This window comes from Melopsittacus undulatus, chromosome 1 (genome assembly GCF_012275295.1).
Source record: "Melopsittacus undulatus isolate bMelUnd1 chromosome 1, bMelUnd1.mat.Z, whole genome shotgun sequence".
NCBI lineage: Eukaryota > Metazoa > Chordata > Aves > Psittaciformes > Psittaculidae > Melopsittacus > Melopsittacus undulatus.
Window position 1 is genome coordinate 48,053,652 of NC_047527.1, and position 21,586 is coordinate 48,075,237.

Here is a 21,586-nt window from a genome sequence, read left to right on the forward strand (position 1 = left end):
CAGGTGAAGAGTTTCTGGATTTTGATTCTGGCTCTTGCCTTTCTGATAAATAAAGGTGATATTGTATGGTGGGCACAATAAAATGCAGTCACATTGCTACTGTGCCCTCTTGTAGAAAACCTGGCTCAATTAAATAAATCTTTCCTTGTATGGGTATATTGCCATATCCTAAAGTTTTCTCAAAGTTTAAAGGATAGAGTGAGATATAAAAAGACCAGATACATAGATAGATAGAGATAGAGTATTTGTAGCTATAGGTGTAGATATAGATGTATATATATATATAAATAGAGATATATGAAGGAATTTGATTTCCCATTCAGAAAGGTCTAAATAGAATTCTTTGCAATAGCTTTCCACTTAATATCATAATAAAGTAAGACAATATTTCTAACTACCAGCTCTATAATTAAGTAGCTGCCTAACGAATCAGAGCAAAAAGGGCAACATGAGCTACTGTGTGTTTAGGTTAATTGTTTGTTTTACGTAAAATTTTAGTGGTTAAAAATGTGAAGACAGGAAAACACTACTGCGTTGCCAGTAAGGGTATAAACTGCTAGCTTTAATTTGATTGACATTATCTACAGATTCACCTGGAAAATGCATTAGCTGTAGAAGGAAGATCAGAATTTGATCTTGCTATTTATTGTTCTTACTGTATTTTTGCAGACTCCTGCCCCTGTGTGTGCTGGCACAAGAAATATTGCTACCAATTTATAGGAAGTGTCGTATAATTTATTGAGTGGTTGAAACTTCTCTCATCTCAAACAACTGCCAGTTTTCTAATCTATGAATATTAAAAATGCAGCTCATGGAAAGTGATCAGTGTGACAGATCTGTGATATATTCATACAGGATTTGTCTTGTGTCTGCTGGTTTCTGTGAGGTTTATTACCTTTGCAGCAGTGAAGGAAGCAATCCAAACTCTCCTCTATGTGTGCATTTTAAGCATCAAGCATAAAACCATTCAATCCTGATTCTCTACCTCATTACACATGTCTACTGACATTTAGACATGGAGAAGCATGTATTACATTTTCTGAAGCTGAATGATTGACTTTTCTATCCACTGTGTATCCTGTTTGGGTTATCCTGAAGGCAGGATTCACTGGAGAGCAAGACCCCCGGCTATTTTTGACACTGTTTTTGTCTAAGATGACTGTCAATGAAAAGGTGCTTTACTGAACTGTTGGTGGTTTTAGGCCTTATGAAAAAACAGCAGCATGAGGCTGCTTTAGGATACATACTATTGCCATCACAGTGCTGTTTTGCCTCCATAATTCACCCGTCACAGTGCTTACCTGTCAAGGCAGCCTTTTGGCAGCTGCTTGCATGGATCTAATAAAGAGGCCAGGTGCAAAGTCTGTGTCTTTTTCTGCTGTCCTCCTCCTATGCTGGGGCAGTGATAATTTGCTTCTACCCAGAAGAAGTCACACTGTGGCATTGTTTCTAGGGCTAAGAAAGCCTCAAAAGAGGATTATATTATTACCAATTTGTTTAACAGTGGACTGTGTTATTTAGACTTCAGAGTTTCCTAATTTTGACTTACATATTGCCCTGCATACCTAGTAAATGAATCTGTAAATCTATAGACAGAAAGATTTAATCCTTTTCTTTTCCTGGCATCACTCAGGAGATATTTCATGTGCCCACAGTTACAGGGTGTTAACTCCAGGGAGGAGGCAGACCAAACAGTATGAGAAATGCATGAGCAATACTTTTTGCTGTGGTGGGACTTGAAAACACGAAAAAAGAAGGAGACAGCAGAGAGCCAGCCTAAAACCTGGGAGGATGTCCTGCAGCAGGACATGTCAGCAGGATGATTCAGCCTTTCTGACTGTGCTCAGCCCCATCACAGAAGCAGACAGTACAGGTGCTAGTTAGCACATTGTTTTCTGTGATGTTTCCCTGTGGATCTGGACTAGCATCATCGACTCTCATTATAGCACAAGCTAAGAGACATAGGCTGCCATGGACACAGGGAAAACCTGAAACAACATGAGGTAGTATGGAGAGACTGTTCTCTTTAATTGCACAAAGAAATTAAATCAGCTTCTCTTTCATGCTCTGGTTTTGAAAGAACAGCACACTGAGCTGAAATGTGCCTGGCTTGAATGCAGAATTCACATGTGTATGTTTGCATCTTCCAAAGTGATTCCTTTCTTTCTTTTCTTTCTTTTTTCACCAGAAAGAAACACCACTTGCCAATGCTGCATTTTGGGCTGCGAGAAAAGGAAACCTGGCTCTCCTCCAACTCCTGATGAACAGTGGGCGAGTAGATGTGGACTGCAAAGACAGCGTATGCACATAACGCACTGTCATGGGTTCAGCATGTACACCCTGGGCACTGATTTTACATCACTTTCCATAGCCCGCTGTGCAGAGAGTGTGGCGAGGATCTAACAATAGGCATAGAAGAGTCTCATGGCACTTAGGGATGATTTAAAACCTTATCTTGTCAGGAAGCAAGTTTGAAGCTCAAGATAAAATAGCATGATGATTTACACCAATGGCAAGGGGCAAGGAATTTGCCCGCACTCAAAAATGTGTCTTACACAGTTATTTGTGGTGCTGACATTAAAAGCAGGGATCCTAACACCTCGGGCTTCTCTTTGCAAGGAAATGTCATTATAGTAATAGATCACAGTGAAGAGTCAACTCCACTAAGCCCAGGTAGCAATGATTCTGTCAGCTTGCAAAGATCCTCATAATTAGAAGAATTACTGGCCTCCTATAACTGCTGATCCTCCCACCACCCCCCAGTATCTCCTGGACTTGGCACCAAGGCTAAGCAAAGAGTAGCCCAGCCACATGGGAGATAGATTTCATGGGGATTTCCTTACTGTAATTGGCATGGGTTGAAATCAGTTTTGAGATTAGAAATGGGGTGAAAACACATATACATCTTGCTATTCTGCCTACAGTGTATGGAGAGGTAATTGTGGCAAAGAGCGGGGGAAAGCTGAGGTTGAGAAATCCCCAGATTTCTATTGTTTGGAGCTGGGCCTGACTTATTGAGAGTTGTGTCTGTGTTATACATTTCCAGCCTGAAACATGAACCTGCCACAACCTCTCTTTCTTTGAGTATCTTAAAAGTGCAAAAGATTTTATAAGCCCATTGACTTCCACCTATCTTTTCATTTAGTTTAATTTTTACCCTGTAGGCAAGTATTTGTCCTGCACTACTTCTGGAGCTGATGCTATGACTGTCTTTCTGACAGGGAGGGAAGGATATTCAGATGGGGAATGAAGTAAGCAGGACAGATCAGTGTAAAGAAATAAGGTCCATTACTCCTTGATCTTTCTCAAAAGAAGGCTAACTTTGGTAAAGAATTTTTGCAATGCACTGTAAAATATCCTGCCTTATCCATTCTATCAGGCATACACATTTTCTAGACTATAATATTCTGGTATGATTAAGGCTGCATGCTTCTTTCTTGAAATGTGATACATTCCTTCTTTAAATTGAACTGGTATGTGTGAATGGTTTAGAGGATAAGTTTCATCCCTAGGCATGTGGTTTCTGTGAGCTGTCTGCACATCACATACATATGACCTGAATCTTATCTGGTTCACGGAAGTAGTGACCTTATGGTGTACTGTGGGAACTTCAACACATAGTTCTGGTATGGAAAGTTCTCTCATATAAAGTGATTACTCTCATAATTTGGATAGGGAATTAGTATTCAAATCACCCAGACCTTGCTCCTGACTATGACTCAGAATTGACTCAGCTAAGTCACTCAGCTCCTGTGTCTAAGTTTATTATCCTGGAAATGATGCAAAGATCTTTGGGATTCTCTGATAAAAATGCTGTGCATAAACCAAAAACATTCTTGTTACCCTTGTTTCACTTATTTTAGGACAATAAGGCAAAGTCATTCCATACATATTGGTCAAATGGTCAGGCCTTAGCACTGCAGACAAGTCTGTAATGTTCTTGCTTTAACACCCACTAACTGCTCATTTTCAAAGTATTCTTGATAGCAACCTTTAAATGATAGCAAGTTCTTCAATTATCACAATCTTCTTTCAGCTTTTCAGAAGAGCTGCTGCTGTCTCTTCCATTCAGCCTGATTCATTGCTGAAGGTGTCTGTATAAGGTACTGACTTGTTTTTCCTTATTCCCAGCTTGGCACAACAGCTCTGATGGTAGCATCTTACTATGGCCACATAGACTGTGTACGGGAATTGGTGTTGCAAGGAGCAGATATCAATCTGCAGAGAGAGGTAGGAGAAGTTCTGCATTCAAACAGGGATTAAGTGACCATTGGCTTATTACAAATAATAAGAGTGTTGTGGTGTTGTCTGCTGCTTTTTTTGCCAATTGCTTCTGTGTTACTTGCATGTATAAACAGGGTCTGCTCTGAGGACATCACGGAATCAGATGTCTGGATTTTATAATAGGAAATGAGATGCCAGAGGAACATTTATAAATAATTCATCAAACATTTCCAGCACATCTGCTTGGTGAGGGGCAGTTAAATCTGAGATGTAACTCCAGGGTTACACCATTTATGCACCTGCAGTTTTACTTACCAGCACAGTAACTTACAGCTCTCCGGATGAGATGTCCTTTACCATTTGATTTGCAGAGTCCAGTCATTAAAATGGAATAGATGTCATTGCTAGCCTGGGGATTATTTTGGCTCACTATGCTTTGGAGTTTCTGCCTCTTGGTCTGAGCCAGCTCATCGTTAACAATCCCACAGCTTAATCACCTGTACCCTTCCTTTCAGCTTTGCTTTGCCTTCAAGGCATCTCTTGTACCATGCTTCCTTGTGGCTGGCTTCAGGAAGCTGCCTTCCCCTTGTATTCCACACAGATGTTTGTAAGGAGTACCTGCAGCTACTCTGTTCTGTGTGCTGTATATGCAGAAAGCAGAATTGCTCTGAGACAACAACAGTTGTACTGGTCCTAAGAGCAGAGCAGTTTAAGGAGGGCATGCAGTAACATGGGAAGGTGGCAGGCAGTGCAGGACAGCAGTATGTTTGTTGCTTTAACAATACAAGCCAATGTTTCTCACTTTCCTTGGAAACCTGGAACCAGAGAATTAATCTCATGTTGACACCTGCAAGTTACTGAGTCAGTGAATGCTGTGTTCAATGATAAGTGTCTGCACTTACTGGCCTAAACTTGCTCTAACCGTGAATGTCAGTGTCTTTCAGTGGGGTCCTGTTCCAGCAAAACTTGTATTTAAACATGCCCCTTCCCTTAGGTAAACACTGCTTGAAAAGCAGGGACAAAAGGAAGAGTTGAGAACAGTTTTATGGGGCTGCTCTTGAGTATTGCTCAGGGTGTACTGATTCAGCAAGCCAACAAAAAAAACCCTGAAATCCTCCTAATTTACTCTGTTGCAGAGAAGAAGCAGCACAGATAACATTTAAGCCCCAAAGACAAACGGCTCTGTTTTGACACTAAATTCAACAAGTAGCTCAACCAGTGCTCTTGTACTCTGAAGGTGTTGTGAAGCTCAGGGAAGTGAAAGCCCCATAACTGTGTCTGGAAGAGGAGGCTCTGAAATGGTGTCAAGAGACCTATTGTAAAGGCATTGAACACGGGAGTGAATTTCAAATTAGCTGTTCCTCTGTTATGTCTTTTCTCACTCTGGGTTTTTTTTCCATACCTGGTGACTAGGTAGAAGTTACTAAATTCTAAGATGTCTGTATTAGTAACTGCGCAGAAGCCCCTTATGAAACTTGGATTTTATTCAAACATACAATGCTGGACAGATTTCTCAGTGCAATAGGAATAAAACTGACCTAAGATACCTGGTGTCCTCAGAAGTCCTCAAAATCATCCTGTCTTTTCAGCTGATATGCAACAGATTTTGAATACTTTTAGATTTGAAATTTACATAAAGTGTTTTATGTGTTTGGGGTTTTTTTAATCCATTTTATTCCTTACAGTCAGGTGCAACTCCTCTGTTCTTTGCTGCACAGCAAGGCCACAACGATGTAGTGAAGTTTCTCTTTGAATTTGGAGCCTCTACTGAATTTAGGAATAAAGTAAGATGATGGGTCTGGTTTTGCATGCTGATACATTCCAACAATCAAGGCTTTTTTTCCTGTTCACATGAAACATGACATGGCAGCAGCAGGATGATAAAAGGATTTCCTCACTTGAACATTTTCTGAGTAATATGCATAATGCAACATATTATGAAAATATTAAGTTGGGACTAGCTTCTGTTACCTAGACTTAATGGCTTAAGTTGATCAAAGGTCAGTCCCTTGATAGTGATAGTTGATAGTCTTTATTCTCAAGCCATGCTACAACACAGGAGGAAAAGGTCCTTTTATACATGCTAGGTAGGATCCCATTTTAGGTGTATATGTATTGCACTTGCACAGAATGGAATTTCATCTATTTTGGGATGCATCTGGGTGCTAAAATAGGATACGTAAAAGTATAATGGCTTCAGTCCTCCCTAAATTCCTAGTTACCCATCTGTGCCAGGATGGAATGAACCTCAGAGCTTCTATTTATTTGTTCAGGTCAGTCCTTTTACAAAATCTCCTCAGAATAGCCAGAAGCACAGATGGTAGAGCCTGGGTTGGTTCATCCCCTGTTGTGGGGTGAACAGCTTCCATTCATCACTGACATCAGTGTATCAATTCAGTTTCATTGTCCAAAGCAGTACTAGAACCTCTGCTTTCAGCAAACAGAAACAAACCCAGCATATTTTCATTACATATGCTTGTCCTTGATACACTAGCCACATTTTGGAGCATCCCAACAATCTGAAAAGACACTTGCCACGGATTTACCTTGGGATCCATAGCAATGTGTTTAAAGAAGGAATAGTTCTTTATCCCACAGCAGTCAATCCTTAAAGATGTTATAGTTTGTGATTTGAATGACTACTTTGAAATTGTTTGATCTTTCATGACAATATATGATCTTTACGAAGCATGCAAAATATACTGACATGAGTCAGTAGGGAAGATAAAAGGGAGTAAAGATCTAAATTAAAATACAATATTCCTGCATTCAGATGCTCCTAATGGCTTCAGGCTTTGGACAAATGCACGTTTGGGCTCTACTGTTGCTCACCTTGAAACTCTTCCCCCAGCCCCCATATTCCTGGCAGCCTCTTCTGAATTTAGACCTGACATGGCCCATGTGCCAGTCCTAAGTATCTTTTAGGATACTTTTTAAGCACTCAAAGTATGACACAAGCTATTGTGCCTAAAAAAGCTCTTAATATCTGAACCAAAGGATAGCTGAGTTAGAATAATCTGTGCAAGATTAAAGTGACACTGGTTTAACAAGTTGAGGTTAGCTATCTTGTCATGCCCTCTTTACTGAAAGGATCTGCTCTCTCTCAACAGTAACATGAGAGCTTTGCTAGATTCATCATTAATGCTAGGATCTATCCTGGAAATTGTCATGTTCATACTTCCACTCATTCCTTGCTTGTGGACTGCAGCTTTTCTTCTGAAGCAAGGACCTAGACACGGGAATACAAACACTCAGAGCTTCCAGACTTGGCTTTGGTAACCCACCGAAGTTTTAGACTGAGGCTTGGTGGGAAACTAACTTGTACTTTGTGCAGCAGTGTGTACCTGAGCAGGAGACTCCACTGAGAAGGTGTGCACTGAGAGTGTGCATTTCCACTGGCCTTCGAGTGTGGTTATGCATCTGTTCAAGTTTCCCATTTAATAATGTGGTTTTCATAGATTGGAATTTTTCCATCAAACCGTCCTTCTATTAAAAGGTGACTAAGATAATAGGCTCCTCCACCCCCTCCAAACCCAGAAACACTATAGTTGACAAAATGCCTTTTCAGGTCAGACATAAAGCATTTTCTGATTAAAGTGCTCAGCTAGGAGCAGTGCTGGAAAAGATATGGCTGATCCTGACTGGTTTTGAAGGGCACTGCAATCAATCAATCTGCAAAGAACTTTCTATTACAAATGAACATGGAATGGAAATAAGGAATAAACTGAATGTAATCCAGGAAACAGACTTTAAGGCAAGGAAATGCAAAGCCCAACATTTTCTTTTTCATGTACCTCTCTGTAAATTGTAATTACTACGTTTATTACTCATATACAAGAGCACTGGAGATCTTAATATAGGTGTTCAATTTTCGTTACACCTTGTATCATTAGAGTTGGTATTCACTACAGCAGGCAAAGCAAACATCCTAAAACAGTGTAATAAAATATTTATCAATAATTGCTGATGTTATAAAGAGAATAAATAATAATATTGAAGGTTATTCTATATATATTATAAAATACATATTATTCAATAATATTATTCTTCACTGTCTCAGTCCAACACCCCTAGAAGTATGCATCATAAATAGGAGTGTGTTCTCTTTCCTTACTCTGAGACATGTAATAAGCATGTGGTTTCTTACAAGGGTTTGCATGGTGGCATGTTTTCTGCGCAATAGTGCACGTTCAGTGATATGTCAGAGGCTATTTTTCAGCAGGTAGTGATTCCAGAAGAGCAGTTCCTTCCTTTGTAGTATATTTCAGAGATAATAAAACATCATTTTAATTCTAAGTTACTTTCAGGCAATGATGATAGAGGTGAGGGAAGAAGTAGGAAAACAGGGAATTCTACCCCAGATGACATGGTCTTTTTGGGTACTGTTCTTCCAAGCATTTGCATGGGAGGTTAGCAGCTGCTGTATGTGTCACCTCTAGGGATGACAGACTGTGTGGGGGTAAGAAAAACTGTTTCAGAGAAAGAACTGCAGAGGTAGCTGAGAGAACAGAGAGAACTGGCTCTTATCTGAGCTGGAAGGGTTTGCAGTGCAGGATTAATAGAGGCTAAACTGTGTCAGTAAAAGAGGATATGAACAAGAAATAAATCCAAGGTGATGTGCATTCTCTAGGCTGCAACACCAGCCCCTGCCTGCTGCAGAGGGTGACTGCCCCAGGAGTGCCTCTATGGTTGCTGGTGTGTCCTTGCTCCCACTTTATGCCCTGCTCTCAGTTTCCAAGAGGCTTGCCAGTACCAAAGATGCTGCTTCAGCTTTTTACTCGTTTCAGCTAAAGCAAAAAAAAAAGGAAAGAGGGCACCACATGGCTGAAAGGGATGTTAAAACTCTGTCATTTACTTTTTTTTGTTTTTATTCATAATTCATTTGTCCTCCCTATTGCAAGGAAGAAGTTCTTTACTGTAAGGGTGATGAGGCACTGGAATGGTGTCGTGGTTTAAACCAAGTCCCCCAACTCCCGGAGAGTTAGGAAGGAGAATCCAAAGAATGTAGCCCTCACGGATTGAGATAAGAACGGTTTAATTGCTAAGGCATAACACAAAACCCCTACTGCCATTTACTACTACAAATAATAATGATACAGCAAACAGCAAGTGAAGAGAATACAACACCCCACCAGCCACCGACCCATAACTCACTCCACCCTGCCCGGCCGAGCACCGCGTGCTCCCCCCTCCATTTTCCTCCAGCTTTCTCTTTCCCAGTATGCATCCTGGGCATCACGTGCTATGGTATGGAATACCTCATTGGCTAGCCTGGGTCAGGTGTCCTGTCTCTCCTTCCTCCCGGACTCCCCTCCTCCACCTGGCTGGAAAAAACCTTGAACAAAAAACATCCTCAAAACATGCTCAATCCATGACAAATGGGTTGCCCAGGGAGGTTGTGAATGCTCCATCCCTGGCGGTGTTCAAGGCCAGGTTGGATGAAGCCTTGGGTGAGATGGTTTAGTGCGAGGTGTCCCTGCCCATGGCAGGGGGGTTGGAACTAGATGATCTTAAGGTCCTTTCCAATCTTAACTATTCTATGATTCTATGATTCTATAAAACACTGGGGTCTCCAGACAGAGTTTGCTGGAGGAAAATGTAAGGTAAAGCAAGATGGAAGTTTGATGTGGGGGAGAAGGGGCTGAATTTTCCTTCTAAAAAACCATGGGCCTTCTCACTGTTTGACAGTTTTTTGATTTATCTGAATGCTGTCTTACCACATGGTCCGTGGAAAAGATTCCTGGCTTTGACTTCTCTTTCTTGCAGAAAGACCTATCTCTGCTTATCATAGTGGTACCTTCACCCAGTGTGCAAATAAAATCACAGTCTTTTCTGTTGAAAGTATTCAGCTTCATAGGAGACATGCAGTAGAGCAGGTCTTAGATACCAAGGAGCTGTTACTTAGTTCTTTCTGATCAGGTTTATATTTGATTCAGGGTGGACAGCTGGAACTGGGGACCATGCAAAGCTTTTTTCTGATCCCCAAGCTCTAATCAGGGTAATGGAGAAAACTTGGTTGCTCTAGTCTGAAAGATCTAAATTTTGGAAAGGTGCTATTCTTTCAAAAAATGTATCTATCTAAAACTGTTCAATGGATTCAACCAAACACTTGGTTAGGATTGCCATTTTCAGACACCAAATATATCCTGTGAGAAGTGTCTTCCTTCTTAAACTTCAGGCTGTATATTGGACTCTCAAGTGTTGGAGTCCAGCTCTGCTGTGCTAACTGTGGTTAGCTTTGCAGGCCTGCCTTTTGTTTGGGACCTGTTATTTGATTCCTTCCAGAACTTATGTTAATAACCAAACAATCTTCTTAAAATAACAGGAATTTGTTGAGAATGCACTAATTTTTAGAAAGCAAAAACTAAACCATAAAACAGTTAACAAACTATTCCCATGTGCAGCTGAGTGTGTCTACCCTCTATACAGGGAACCTCCATATTTTTAAGCTTCCTAAAAATCTTCCTTCCCTGCTTCTCCACAGAGGACCTCCAATCTGGATAGCACAGTTTCTCTTCTTAATTCACTGATTTTTCTCTTTCTGTTTCATTCAGGGAAAGACTCTTTGAAAATCTCTATTTTGTTTGTAGCCCTTTGATCTGCTAATTCACCACTGGAGTAAAGTGTCTTTCAGCTGGTTGGAGACAGGAAATAGGTTTCATGAAGCTATTAGTTTTTGCCATTGTCTTTAAGTGTGTATAAGGCATTTCTTTAATTCAGAATCCTCTATGACTGCTTGTGTGTTTTGTTTCAGCAGTTCCTGTTAAATTAGGGTAGTTCAATTTGACAGGAAAGTCTAATGACACATTGTAGCTACAGAGTAACTTAACTCCCTCAACCCGATTACACATTATATTTACTCAAATAATTTAAAATTAATATGCAATTCTTAGATTGCCATATAACAGCTTCATATCCGTGACTTTGCTGACATTCAAGCCTCATTTGCTTTTCAGCATCACAGGGAAGGAAGGATGAATTTGAGAGCAGTTATATACAGTCCCCATGGGTTAGCTCAGTCATGTCAGAACTTGAGTTTTCATGAGGTTATTGTAGGCATGAAATAGCACCACAGATTAATAAATTTGGCTGGCACTTCCCATTATAAACGATCCATTTGACTGTTCAAGCTGTGGATAACTGTCTGTGTGGAAAATTTCAGACAAAACTTTGGAGCTGTTTCAGAGAACAAAGCTGAGGGAAAACAGTCTTCTGCCTACATTAATAACAGCTCTAGAAATACTTCAGATAGCTTCTCTTGTGGAGGAGCGGCTTGAGATTGGGAGAAGGCAGGGAAGGAGAGAGAAGACCTCTGGTGAGGATGACTAGGGGTGTGCCTCATCTTTCATGATGGTGTGGTGCCATACCAGGCAGAAGCTAAGAACTTTCTCTCCATATTAGTGTTAGAAATACTGGTAATTTTTGAGTGGGGAATACTGCACCTGAGATGGCAAGACCCATGTTTGCTATCTATCTCAGTTGTTTCAGCTGGCTTGGATTCAGTTGCCAGGACACTGAGGTGATTCCCTTCTCAGATGGCTCCCAAGGGAGCATGTCTACAAGCAGGATTCAATGCATGTGCCTAGGTCTCCCTTTAGTGGTGATGTGCAGCAACAAAACTGTCTGGGATTGATACTACCTGCAGGGATCTCACTTTTCCAGCAGACATAATGTGGCTTTCACTGGTGGTCATGTGTTTGGTCTGACTTTGGTCTGGTTAGCATGCTTCAAAATGCACCCTCCTTACTCTTCCTCAGGCAAACAATCAATAGGTTAGAGGCAGGAAACGACAGGGAGTGAGGTTCTGGCTAAAGAACAGTAAATGATCGGTAGGCTTGGAGCAGGGGAAAGGTATGCTGTCCTTTAGTCGGTGGAAGAGCTTGGCAGGAGGGTGGGATTTGGCTGTAAAGGGAAGAGGTGGAGGAGTTGTGAAGGAAACAAAACAAAGTTTCTAGTGGGAAAGCAGAAGATGCGGAACACAAAGCAAAACAGAAAGCACTATAAAAAAACTCAGGAGAAAACAATTTACAGTGACAGAGCCAAGTTTAAAGATTTGCATGGCAAGACTTGGTACTAAGCTTATGAAACACTCAGCAGCTAGTTGCTACAGAACCACTGTGAGCCAAATTCTGAAATCGTAAAATCTGGTTTCTTTTTGTATGGTGATGTTTACTCCAGCACCTGACTCTTACCTGACTGTACCCATTCTTTGCTTTTTTACAGGATGGAGGTACTGCACTTCTAGCTGCTTGTCAGTACGGGCATGCAAAAGTAGTGGAAACGCTCTTGAAGCATGGTGCCAACATTCATGATCAACTTTATGTGAGTTATTTGACACAGATAGTGTTGTCAACACTGGTGATGGAACAAATGCGCTGTTGGTTGGACAACAGCAGATGTTCTGACTCCAGCATAGAGAAGCATTTGCCAGATGTGGTTTTATAGTACTCTTCTAAGACGTGAATTCTGTTAACTGTCTGCTTTTCATGATCCTGCAAGAAGTAGTACGAAATCAGAAAAGCTGTTCTGGATATCTTTTGATATCCATGTTATCTCTATGAAGGATCAAATCTGGATCAGATTTGCGTAATCCATTAGCCTTGAACAAAAGACTATGTCATGTCCTGCCAGTGATTTTCATTGCAGACAAAAGAGTAAATAGCAATAAAGCCCCTGAGGTACCAGAGACTCAGATAATCAGTTTTTTGCCAGAAAGAATAGTAAATGTTAAAATATTTGAATCTTTAAATATCTGTAAATTATTTTTTTAAATATTAGTTAAAATTATGTTATTTGGTATTGGCGTATCTCTAGCATGACAGTATTTGCCCTCTAGGGCAAAAGATGGTTAAAATGGCTGATGTTGTTTAGTTGACTTTTCAGAAAGCTGGATTGAGCAAATGAAGCACTGGATTTAATTTACTGCAACTGAGACATAAAAACATTGAGCTTTTCAGCATTCAACAGAAACAAATGGTAGATTTTCCTTCCACTTCCAACTGATCATTCCTACCCTGGGGCACTCAAAACTGACAAAGAAGAAGTTGTTCCACAGGGATATAAGTTTTTCAGCTTTTTCCAGGGGCTTTGGATCTGCAGAATGCTATTGAATCTTAGCTCCCACAAGTGTGCATGGGAGCTAAGGGCTGGTGCCTGCAGAGGCCACTGGGGGCTGTGTACTAGATGCATAGGGGATCTCCATCTCTTTGCTGCCACCACCCTATAAAGAAAGGTGATTCACCTGCACTGCTGTGCAAATAGCAGTTGCCTTTCTAATCTGAGGGCAGTGATTCATACCTCTGCATGGTAATCCCGGGGTTTACCACTCAGTTTAAAAATAGCCATGCTGCCACACCTGCAGACACTTACCTAGAAGTAAAGACAGTAAAATAACTTCCTTATTGTCTCTCTTGGAAATGAGCAATATGTGCAATTGCATTTAGAGATGTATTTTTATTGCTTACAGTCATTGGGCAAAACCAGGCAGAAACATCTGCTTAATAAAATAAGAACACAATCTCCTGAAAATGAATGTTAGCTTGGCTGCTTTTGTGGGATGTTGCCAAGCTGTATTTGAAAAGCAGTAACTGGTTGGCAGGTTCACTGGCAGACAATAAAATGGGAGGGATTTTGAGCATGCATTTGGGTAGTCTTCCCAAAACCATCAAGATAGATATTTTAATCTTAAATTTACCTATGTGAGGGGTAGAGAAGAAGATGAGAGAATACCATAACTCAACAGTATGTTTTGCAGAAATATGTTATAACCTTTAAAACAGCCTTCTCATTACAGCATCAATTCAAATCATGTAGGTGATAAGGAACCCAAGGTCCTCCATCTTTACTGATGCTACAATAAAAAGCTCTTTTATTATTACACAATCTTGTTTACTTTCTAAATGGAAGAGTTATTATCACACTTGTCTCTGGTGGAAGCCTGCAAAGGACCTAATACCATCCTGTTATTTCATATACTCTCATAGCAACCAGAGAAAACAGCCCCTCAGAGAGCCCAGGGGTGTGTGTTTGTAGTGCCAGCAGACACCTCTTTTGTTTGCCAGGACATTTGTCTTGAAATCAAAGCCAAACATTCTAAATTCAGTCCCTGGGGCGCTATATTCAGTTCATGCTTCACTAAGTCTGTGCTGAGTTTTGCAGAAAGAAGAGTAGCTGTGCAGTATCTCTTAGCAGACAGTAGTGTTTGGTCCCAACATAGTGATATGCCAACAAAGGCAACAACAGACTTCTACTATAATGCTCTGTAGTTTGTATATGCATGAGATTACATGAGCTCTGTATTTGCATATCTGAGATACAGTGAAGGGATGTCTCTATTTAAAGAGTCTCACCTTCTGAGAAAACTTGCCCTAGCATGCTCTGTGCTGAGTGCTGTGGTTATAGGATGGGTAAACACCTGTCCCACCCTCAGTGCAGATTTCCACTTCTAGTTTGTTGGAAGGATGATAATGCTGTTTGAAATTTTTTCATCAAAAAAATCAATGAAATATGACATTTAAATTCTTTTCCTAAGGAAGAAATTCCTGTGAAGTAAAATTCTGAGAACATCTGCACATGAAAGACACGTCGAGGAAAAATTAAAACCCCGGATTTGTTTACAATCTTTGTTCTTCAAAAGCTTTGTTCTTCCACAAGCTTTTGCAAGAAAATGCTGGTTTCCTATAGGGCTATCTATTTTTACATTATTCTATTACAGGTGAAGTCTCTTTTACAAGGTGTGCCAGAGCAGTGGCCTGGTAGTTGTTAGGGTGGCCCAGCAGTATGGGCAGGGGCAGACTTCAGTGCTGGAGCCTCCTGTCTTGCAAAGTACTTTAACATATTTTTACTGCGTGTCTATGTAACAGAACACTTCTGCATGAACATATAAAGGCTAAATGAAACTACATTGCTATACAGGATGAATTTCTTGTTATGTAGAACGATGCTTCAATGAACTAGACTCTTAGGATTCCAGAACCAGGATTTAATGTTTGGTTGACGTGTGATGGGAGCCGGCACTTGTGCATACAGAATGAAAACCTCACCATGGTTTATTATGAGCTAGACTGGATTTTGGCAATTATTTCCTGAGCATGGCTGTATACCTGCTGTTACATGGCATAATGGCTTAAGAACCAGAACTTGATTCAGTTTGGTTTGGTTTTGTGAGCAAAAACGGCATCACTTCAATGCAGTGTAAGAAGGATGTATTTGTTGTTAGGATGGAGCTTCTGCAATTTTCCTGGCAGCACAAGGAGGCTATCTGGATGTCATCCGATTGCTACTTTCTTCAGGAGCAAAGGTTAACCAGCCACGGCAGGTAAGCTCAATACTTGAGAGCAGAAATGGGAGCTGATTTTTTACAGTTATGAAAAATCCAGGCATCAGATTCCCATGGAAGTGTTTCACTGGAAGGCAGATTGTGGGGTCTCAAGCAAATGGAGTAGAGGGGGAGAATCACCTCCTCTCGACCTGTGGATCACACTTCTTTTGATGCAGCCTTAATCCTGCAAAAACATACAACCAGTGGTAACCATAAGCATGAAATTAGCTCTTCTGCAGGCAGTCAGGCTGCTGTTTGATCAAACATTGATCATTTGAGTTAGATTTGTGGCTGGTTCAGAGGTCCCTGCTAGGGAGCTAAGGTTAGATCCACCCTGCATCACTGTATGCTGATGTTAGGTGAGGGTGCAAGAGACTTCCTAGGTGTCAAACTATTTGTGGAATACACAGCATACATGGTGTACAGATAAAAATAAAAGCTCTCTTGGTTTCTAAAAAAGGATTCCTTAATTGTTCAGCTGTTTCTTGACTCTAAAATTGGTGCTTAAACAGCACATTTAATATGCTGCTTTGAATCGCCAGATGTGGGAATTGCATAGCTAGCTTTACTCCCAACACGTAGAAATGTCTGGTTAGAGGCAGGGCTTCCCAGGAATCTTTGCCTGCTTTAATAAAGTCTCCTGTGTGGTCTGCTGAAACCCTGCAGGCAAGGTTGCTGTCCTGGGTCTTCACTGCACATTTTAAATTGATGGGATAAGGTCTTGTCCTTGCAATCAGTCACGTATGTCTGCCAGGTGGCTGTGATCACCGACTTGCAGCAACTGAAAAATCATCAGGCGAGAGCAAACGAATGTGAAAACTCTAATAACAGTGACAGCATGGCATGTGACAAGCTTTGTCAGGCATTCTCAGTATTTCCTTTCACCTACACCAAAAGCCTAACAAATCATAGCCTGGCAGCAGAGATTGATCTATATGACTTATACTGCACCTGTAGGTCTGTGTAGCCTACTTGCTGCTCTGTAGTGCAAGGAAACTAGATTAGCATTTTATGTGTTCAAACTAAAGTAATTTTCCTGCTGCCCCCTCCTGCACCTCTCCAGCACTGGAATTGTGCTGGCAGCTACTCCCTGAACTGATGCTCCTAGGCTTCCTCCACAGTCTCCCAAGATCAAGATTAAAAAATGTTAAAAGCTGTTAATTCGCACAGTCTAAAAGATCAGTGGAGTAGGATAGACCAAGGTGTGCATTAATGCCTTTTCAGCTGGTCAAAATAAAGCTGGGGAGCCTTAGATTTAGCTGAACCATGTTGCCATAAAATCTGCATCCTGCTAACCATAATTATAATGCACCAACTAATTCTTCTGACAATATTGTTTTAGTTCTAATCCAATTTCTACAACAGAATGTTCCATGAGGCATTTTTAAATCCTAGTTGAGGCAAAGACTTGACTCTGTGTGAATGCTCCTCCTGGCTCTGTTTCAGCTCTGGCAGGGTGGGCTTACTTTGCTTCAGGGTACCTCCGATCCCTGCTAAGATTATGCCTGGATAAGTCTGTGGCATTTGTATTTGGACCCACTGTAATTTGAAACATTTCCTTAACAAATGGAACATTTTTACTGTTTAATTAGTAAAGTAATGCATGGACTTCAGTCTCTCACCAGCAAACAGATTTGTACTTTGTTCAAAGGGGGCATGCTGGTCATGAGGAATGTAGCTTTAGATGGAGCAGTTTCGATGCCAGATGACTCTTACTGTCAGTTACAAGCTACATCGCCCTCGCTGCTGTAGGAAACTTTTCTAAGCTACATAACATTGAATACAGGGCTGCAGAGTGCCAGGTGTGAGTTCATGCTTCTTCCTCACGGTGTCCAAGTTTTCCTCTCTACCTTCGGAATTTGGAGGCTTAATTCATGTGCCTGAGTGCTTGCATCTGCCCTGTATGCCTGTTCTTGCTGCTATGGCGAGTACCAGTTCCTCTTGAGGTTCATGTCCCATTTCCCAGTCCCATGGGGGCGCTCATGACACTATAGAGCACCTCGGATGGCATTGGCTATCCGTGTGCAGGCCCTTCAGCTCAGCTCTCGCAAGACTTAGTAGTGAGGCTTCCTGACGAGTTTCTTTCCTGACAATGTATTTTCTCTTGGATTTTAGCTGTCTTCTGTTCTTCCTAAAATTGCAGAGCCGGGTAGGAATTCTTTTGTCATCTTTTTGTCTAGACAGCACTTGGGGCAGTGTCTGAAGCTTCATGCAAGAAGTGTTTCTTTACTTCTTCAACTCAAAGCGAGAAGATCATCTGCCAATGATTTTTACACTGTTTTGGCAGCCTGTGTCCCAGTAGGCTCTAGTCTGACTGGGTAAGCAGGTTCCAAATACTCTGGAAAATAATGATTTTTTTTTCTTAACAAATGATATGCAATTACACATATATGTAAGCTAGTAAACCTATAGAGAGTATAGACTTCAGACAAACAAGCAATTTGCTATTAGCAAGAATTTAAATGGTGTAGTGGTGTGAGCAAACTGATGGGCAGAACAGTGGAGGAGATGGTGCTGAGTAGCCTGAGAGTAGGGGCTGTCTGTACCTGAAAGTCCTTACTGGGAATTTGAGGGGTATTTTACTTCCCACCCTAATCTGGCCCTTTCTAAAACTCCAAGCCACAAGCAAACATTGAGAGTCAAAGCTGCAAGGCAAAGTCATTAGCTAATGGATAAGATAAAGAGCATTGGAAATTTTGGTTAGAGTATGTTTGGAACCGCTGACTGCTGAATATAATAATGAGAGGTAGTTCATATATACAAGCTTGTAATCAAATACAGAAATAAGCACAGCTTAAAAACATATGGGGTGTTTAACATTGTTTTAGGAATGTAGTGGTTTGCAGTCTGCTGGGTGGGCAGAGGGACAAGGAAAGCAAAACAGTTTTTGAACTGTGTCCCTATTGTCACTTTCTTTCTAACTTGTCCCTAAGCCCTAATGTCTGTTTACACAGGAATACTCATGTGACCTTTAGTACAATGTAATATCTGTTTTACACCATATAGCAACATGAAAATGGACAGAAAATTCATTTATTCCATATAAATTTTGTATGCATTTGCATAAATCTGCATATTAGATGCTATTTGCTTAAGAGAGAAAAGCTGACAATGATCAGTATGAGCACACCATCAACTTCATCATCATTCTTCTCTTCAGGCTAAGTCCTCCAAGACATTCATCCCTTCTCACAATGTCTTTTTGCCACTATCCAGTAGCTGAGATACTGAGGTTGATGTTACCCAACACTTCTGTTCCTTTTCATTTATACCTGGAAATACGAGTTGTTCTTACGAACTTCACTGTGAGAAAAAGAAAGCTGCTGTGCTCTGCATGCTGTGCTTGTGCTTGCATTTCTTGTATAAACAGAAGTGTGGATTTGCACAGCATTGGTTCTTCATGCAGATTCAATTGTGTGGGCAAATTCAACTGCTCTGTTTTCCAAGATTTATAGGCTTTTTCAGTGCCCCTGTTGTTATTTACTAGAGCCCTCTGGTGGGGGGAGATTAGAAAAATATGAAGTACGGCAGGGAAAAAGCTATAAACTGGAAAGGGACAGTTTTTGCCATCACACTAACAACACATACACTGTATACAAGAGAGCCTTTGTTATTTTAGAATCAGAAAGAACACTCATTGTATTAACAGGATACATACTAGAATGAGGTCAGTCACTAATTTAAATTAATTAATCTATAGAGAAATGATACAAGAGTGGGCAAGGATCCCATGTCTTACCATTTGAGAAGAATTAAGATCTCAGAATGTGCATTTGCTCTTTCTCAGAATCAGAAATAGGGAAACTCAGAATATCATATCAAAGAAAGAAATAACTTTTCTGTTTCCTTGACAGGGTTAAGTCACTAGCCCATAGAAAGCAGAGAATTTGTCCAACAGTGGTTTTTTGGACTGCATGGGCAAGTCATTCAGCTGGCACTAAAGAGAGAGATTTCTTCTTTAATTAAGCTAGAAATACCTTATTTAAAGTAAAAAGTTGTTTTCTCCTGAAACTTCTCATTAAGATTCTTTTGGAATCCCCAATATAATTTGTCTTCATTTTTCCTGCCAAGTCTTCAGGCTGCTGTGGGTGGTGAGCGGAACTGGCAACTGCTGAAGGCAGAAGCAGGCACCCTGCTACACAAGGCTTCACTTTTATGTTAAAGTCCATACAGGAAAAGCCTTTTGTTAAGGGCTCACAAGAATAAGTTTGGCACCACATAACTGCTGGAGTCCTGTAGTCTGAAGAACCAGGCCATTTAGAAGCAAAAGGAGGAAAAGACACAAAACTAAATTCTAATTGAACTGAGAAACACTTCTAGCACTTCAATTCACCTTTGCCTTTAGGATGAAAATCAATCACAAAGTTTAGCTTATTCCGAATGTGCATTTTATTTTCTGAAGTTTTCTGCTCAAGTAATGATTGCACAGGGCAATTTTTCCAAAACAGATTATTTGATGTTGGATTCCCTGGTAATTTTCTTGTTTTCTAATGGAGTTGTTGAACATAAAATTTGTGAAACACTCAGCACCAGTGTAAGGCAGGATGTTTTTAACAGATTCCCTGAGGATGGGTAGCATAATTTAATGTTGAAAGCTGTTGATCATCTTGCATTGCTCCTTAACTTCTATAAACAACCTCTACTCCACAGGTACAAAGACCCAGCTGCAGAATCTCACCATGCATGCTGATATTTGCCTGTATCTTCTGTCACATCTAGCCACTTAGATTTCAAAGTACACTTTGGCCTTTACATTTCAGACTTCCACATGTATTTGAGGTACAGCTGTTAAGACAAAGTGGCTTTTAACTGTTCAGACAGTAATGCATGTTTCATGCCAACTATGTAAGAGAAAGCAGCTAAGGACGGCTCTACTCCACAACTGGAGCAGTTTTGTTCTGACTTGTTACACCGAGCTCCCATGTGCTTCTGGAAGCAAATCTGTGTATGTCTTTCTGTGATGAGGGATTTAATTGGTCTTAAAGTACATCCAATCCAGTAGGCAGACTTGGATGGTAGATACCAGAGAGCACAGGGTCTCAAAGTGAAACCATTAGCAGTCATACTCTGTTTGCAGGATGGGACGGCTCCCTTGTGGATTGCATCGCAGATGGGTCACAGTGAAGTGGTACGAGTAATGTTGCTTCGTGGAGCTGAGCGAGATGCCACCCGGGATGTGAGTAGACTTCTTCCTGTGCTCTGTCTGCAGCTTAACACCTCCTAGCTTTTTCTGAGGCTGCAAGTCTGCCTGGTGTCCCCAAAGTCTGTCCTGTTTGCCATGATGTAAAGTCCCAGCATGGGCTCACTTTCTCCCATTGTGTCTCGGACAGCTTCCTGGAGGGGCCTTCTGGAATAAGGGAATAGATATGTCTCTATAAAGATGATCTATGGTGTCACTGGTTCATTTTACCCCGAAGTTTTCACCCGCCAATGTAACTATCTTCTTGATGCTCTAAAACCACAGCATATACTGTGGAGTTGTCTCCTCAAAAATTTTGAGCAGAGATGACCCTCTTCTCAGAGGTGGTGGGGGAAAGCTGGTGTTTCCTTCCAGCCAAGGGTAATGCAGGTAGAGCATTGCTAACAACTGGACTGACCTTCCTGTCTCCTTCAAAGGATGGTACGACTGCTTTACTGAAGGCTGCCATTAAGGGGTACAATAATGTGATAGAAGAGTTGCTGAAATTCTCTCCAACTCTTGGCCTGCTGAAGGTTAGTAGTGAAACACATGGATTTTCAGACAGGAACTCAAGAATGAGTTTCTGATGAAAGGTCTGACATTTATGACTGTGACAGAGGAAGATTACAAGGAGCTTGAGCCTCCCAAAAAAATCAAGAGAAAAATTAAATTATCTTATTTAGCCTTTAATGCTACACACAAATGAATCTTTTCAAACAAAATTGTGAGTTTGATTTGTGGAATAAGGAAGCATAGAAGACATAGAAGGAATTTTCCTGCTTTTCATTGTTTGATTTTATTCTTATTGTAAATGGATTGCTCTTAATAGTGCAGTTCTTAGCAGTGTATGTGGCCTTCTATCG

At 40.8% G+C, this 21,586-nt stretch overlaps 1 protein-coding gene across 1 annotated transcript in view; it reads left to right on the forward strand.

The window, feature by feature from the left end:
• ANKRD29 (ankyrin repeat domain 29) overlaps window positions 1-21,586 on the forward strand; it is a 28,903-nt gene that overhangs the window by 3,669 nt on the left and 3,648 nt on the right. Inside the window, exons 2-8 of the mRNA XM_005153521.3 lie at window positions 2,189-2,299; window positions 4,132-4,230; window positions 5,910-6,008; window positions 12,448-12,546; window positions 15,443-15,541; window positions 20,622-20,720; window positions 21,161-21,256. Of these exons, the coding sequence (XP_005153578.1) occupies window positions 2,189-2,299; window positions 4,132-4,230; window positions 5,910-6,008; window positions 12,448-12,546; window positions 15,443-15,541; window positions 20,622-20,720; window positions 21,161-21,256 (702 nt within the window). The remainder of the gene's footprint in view (window positions 1-2,188; window positions 2,300-4,131; window positions 4,231-5,909; window positions 6,009-12,447; window positions 12,547-15,442; window positions 15,542-20,621; window positions 20,721-21,160; window positions 21,257-21,586) is intronic.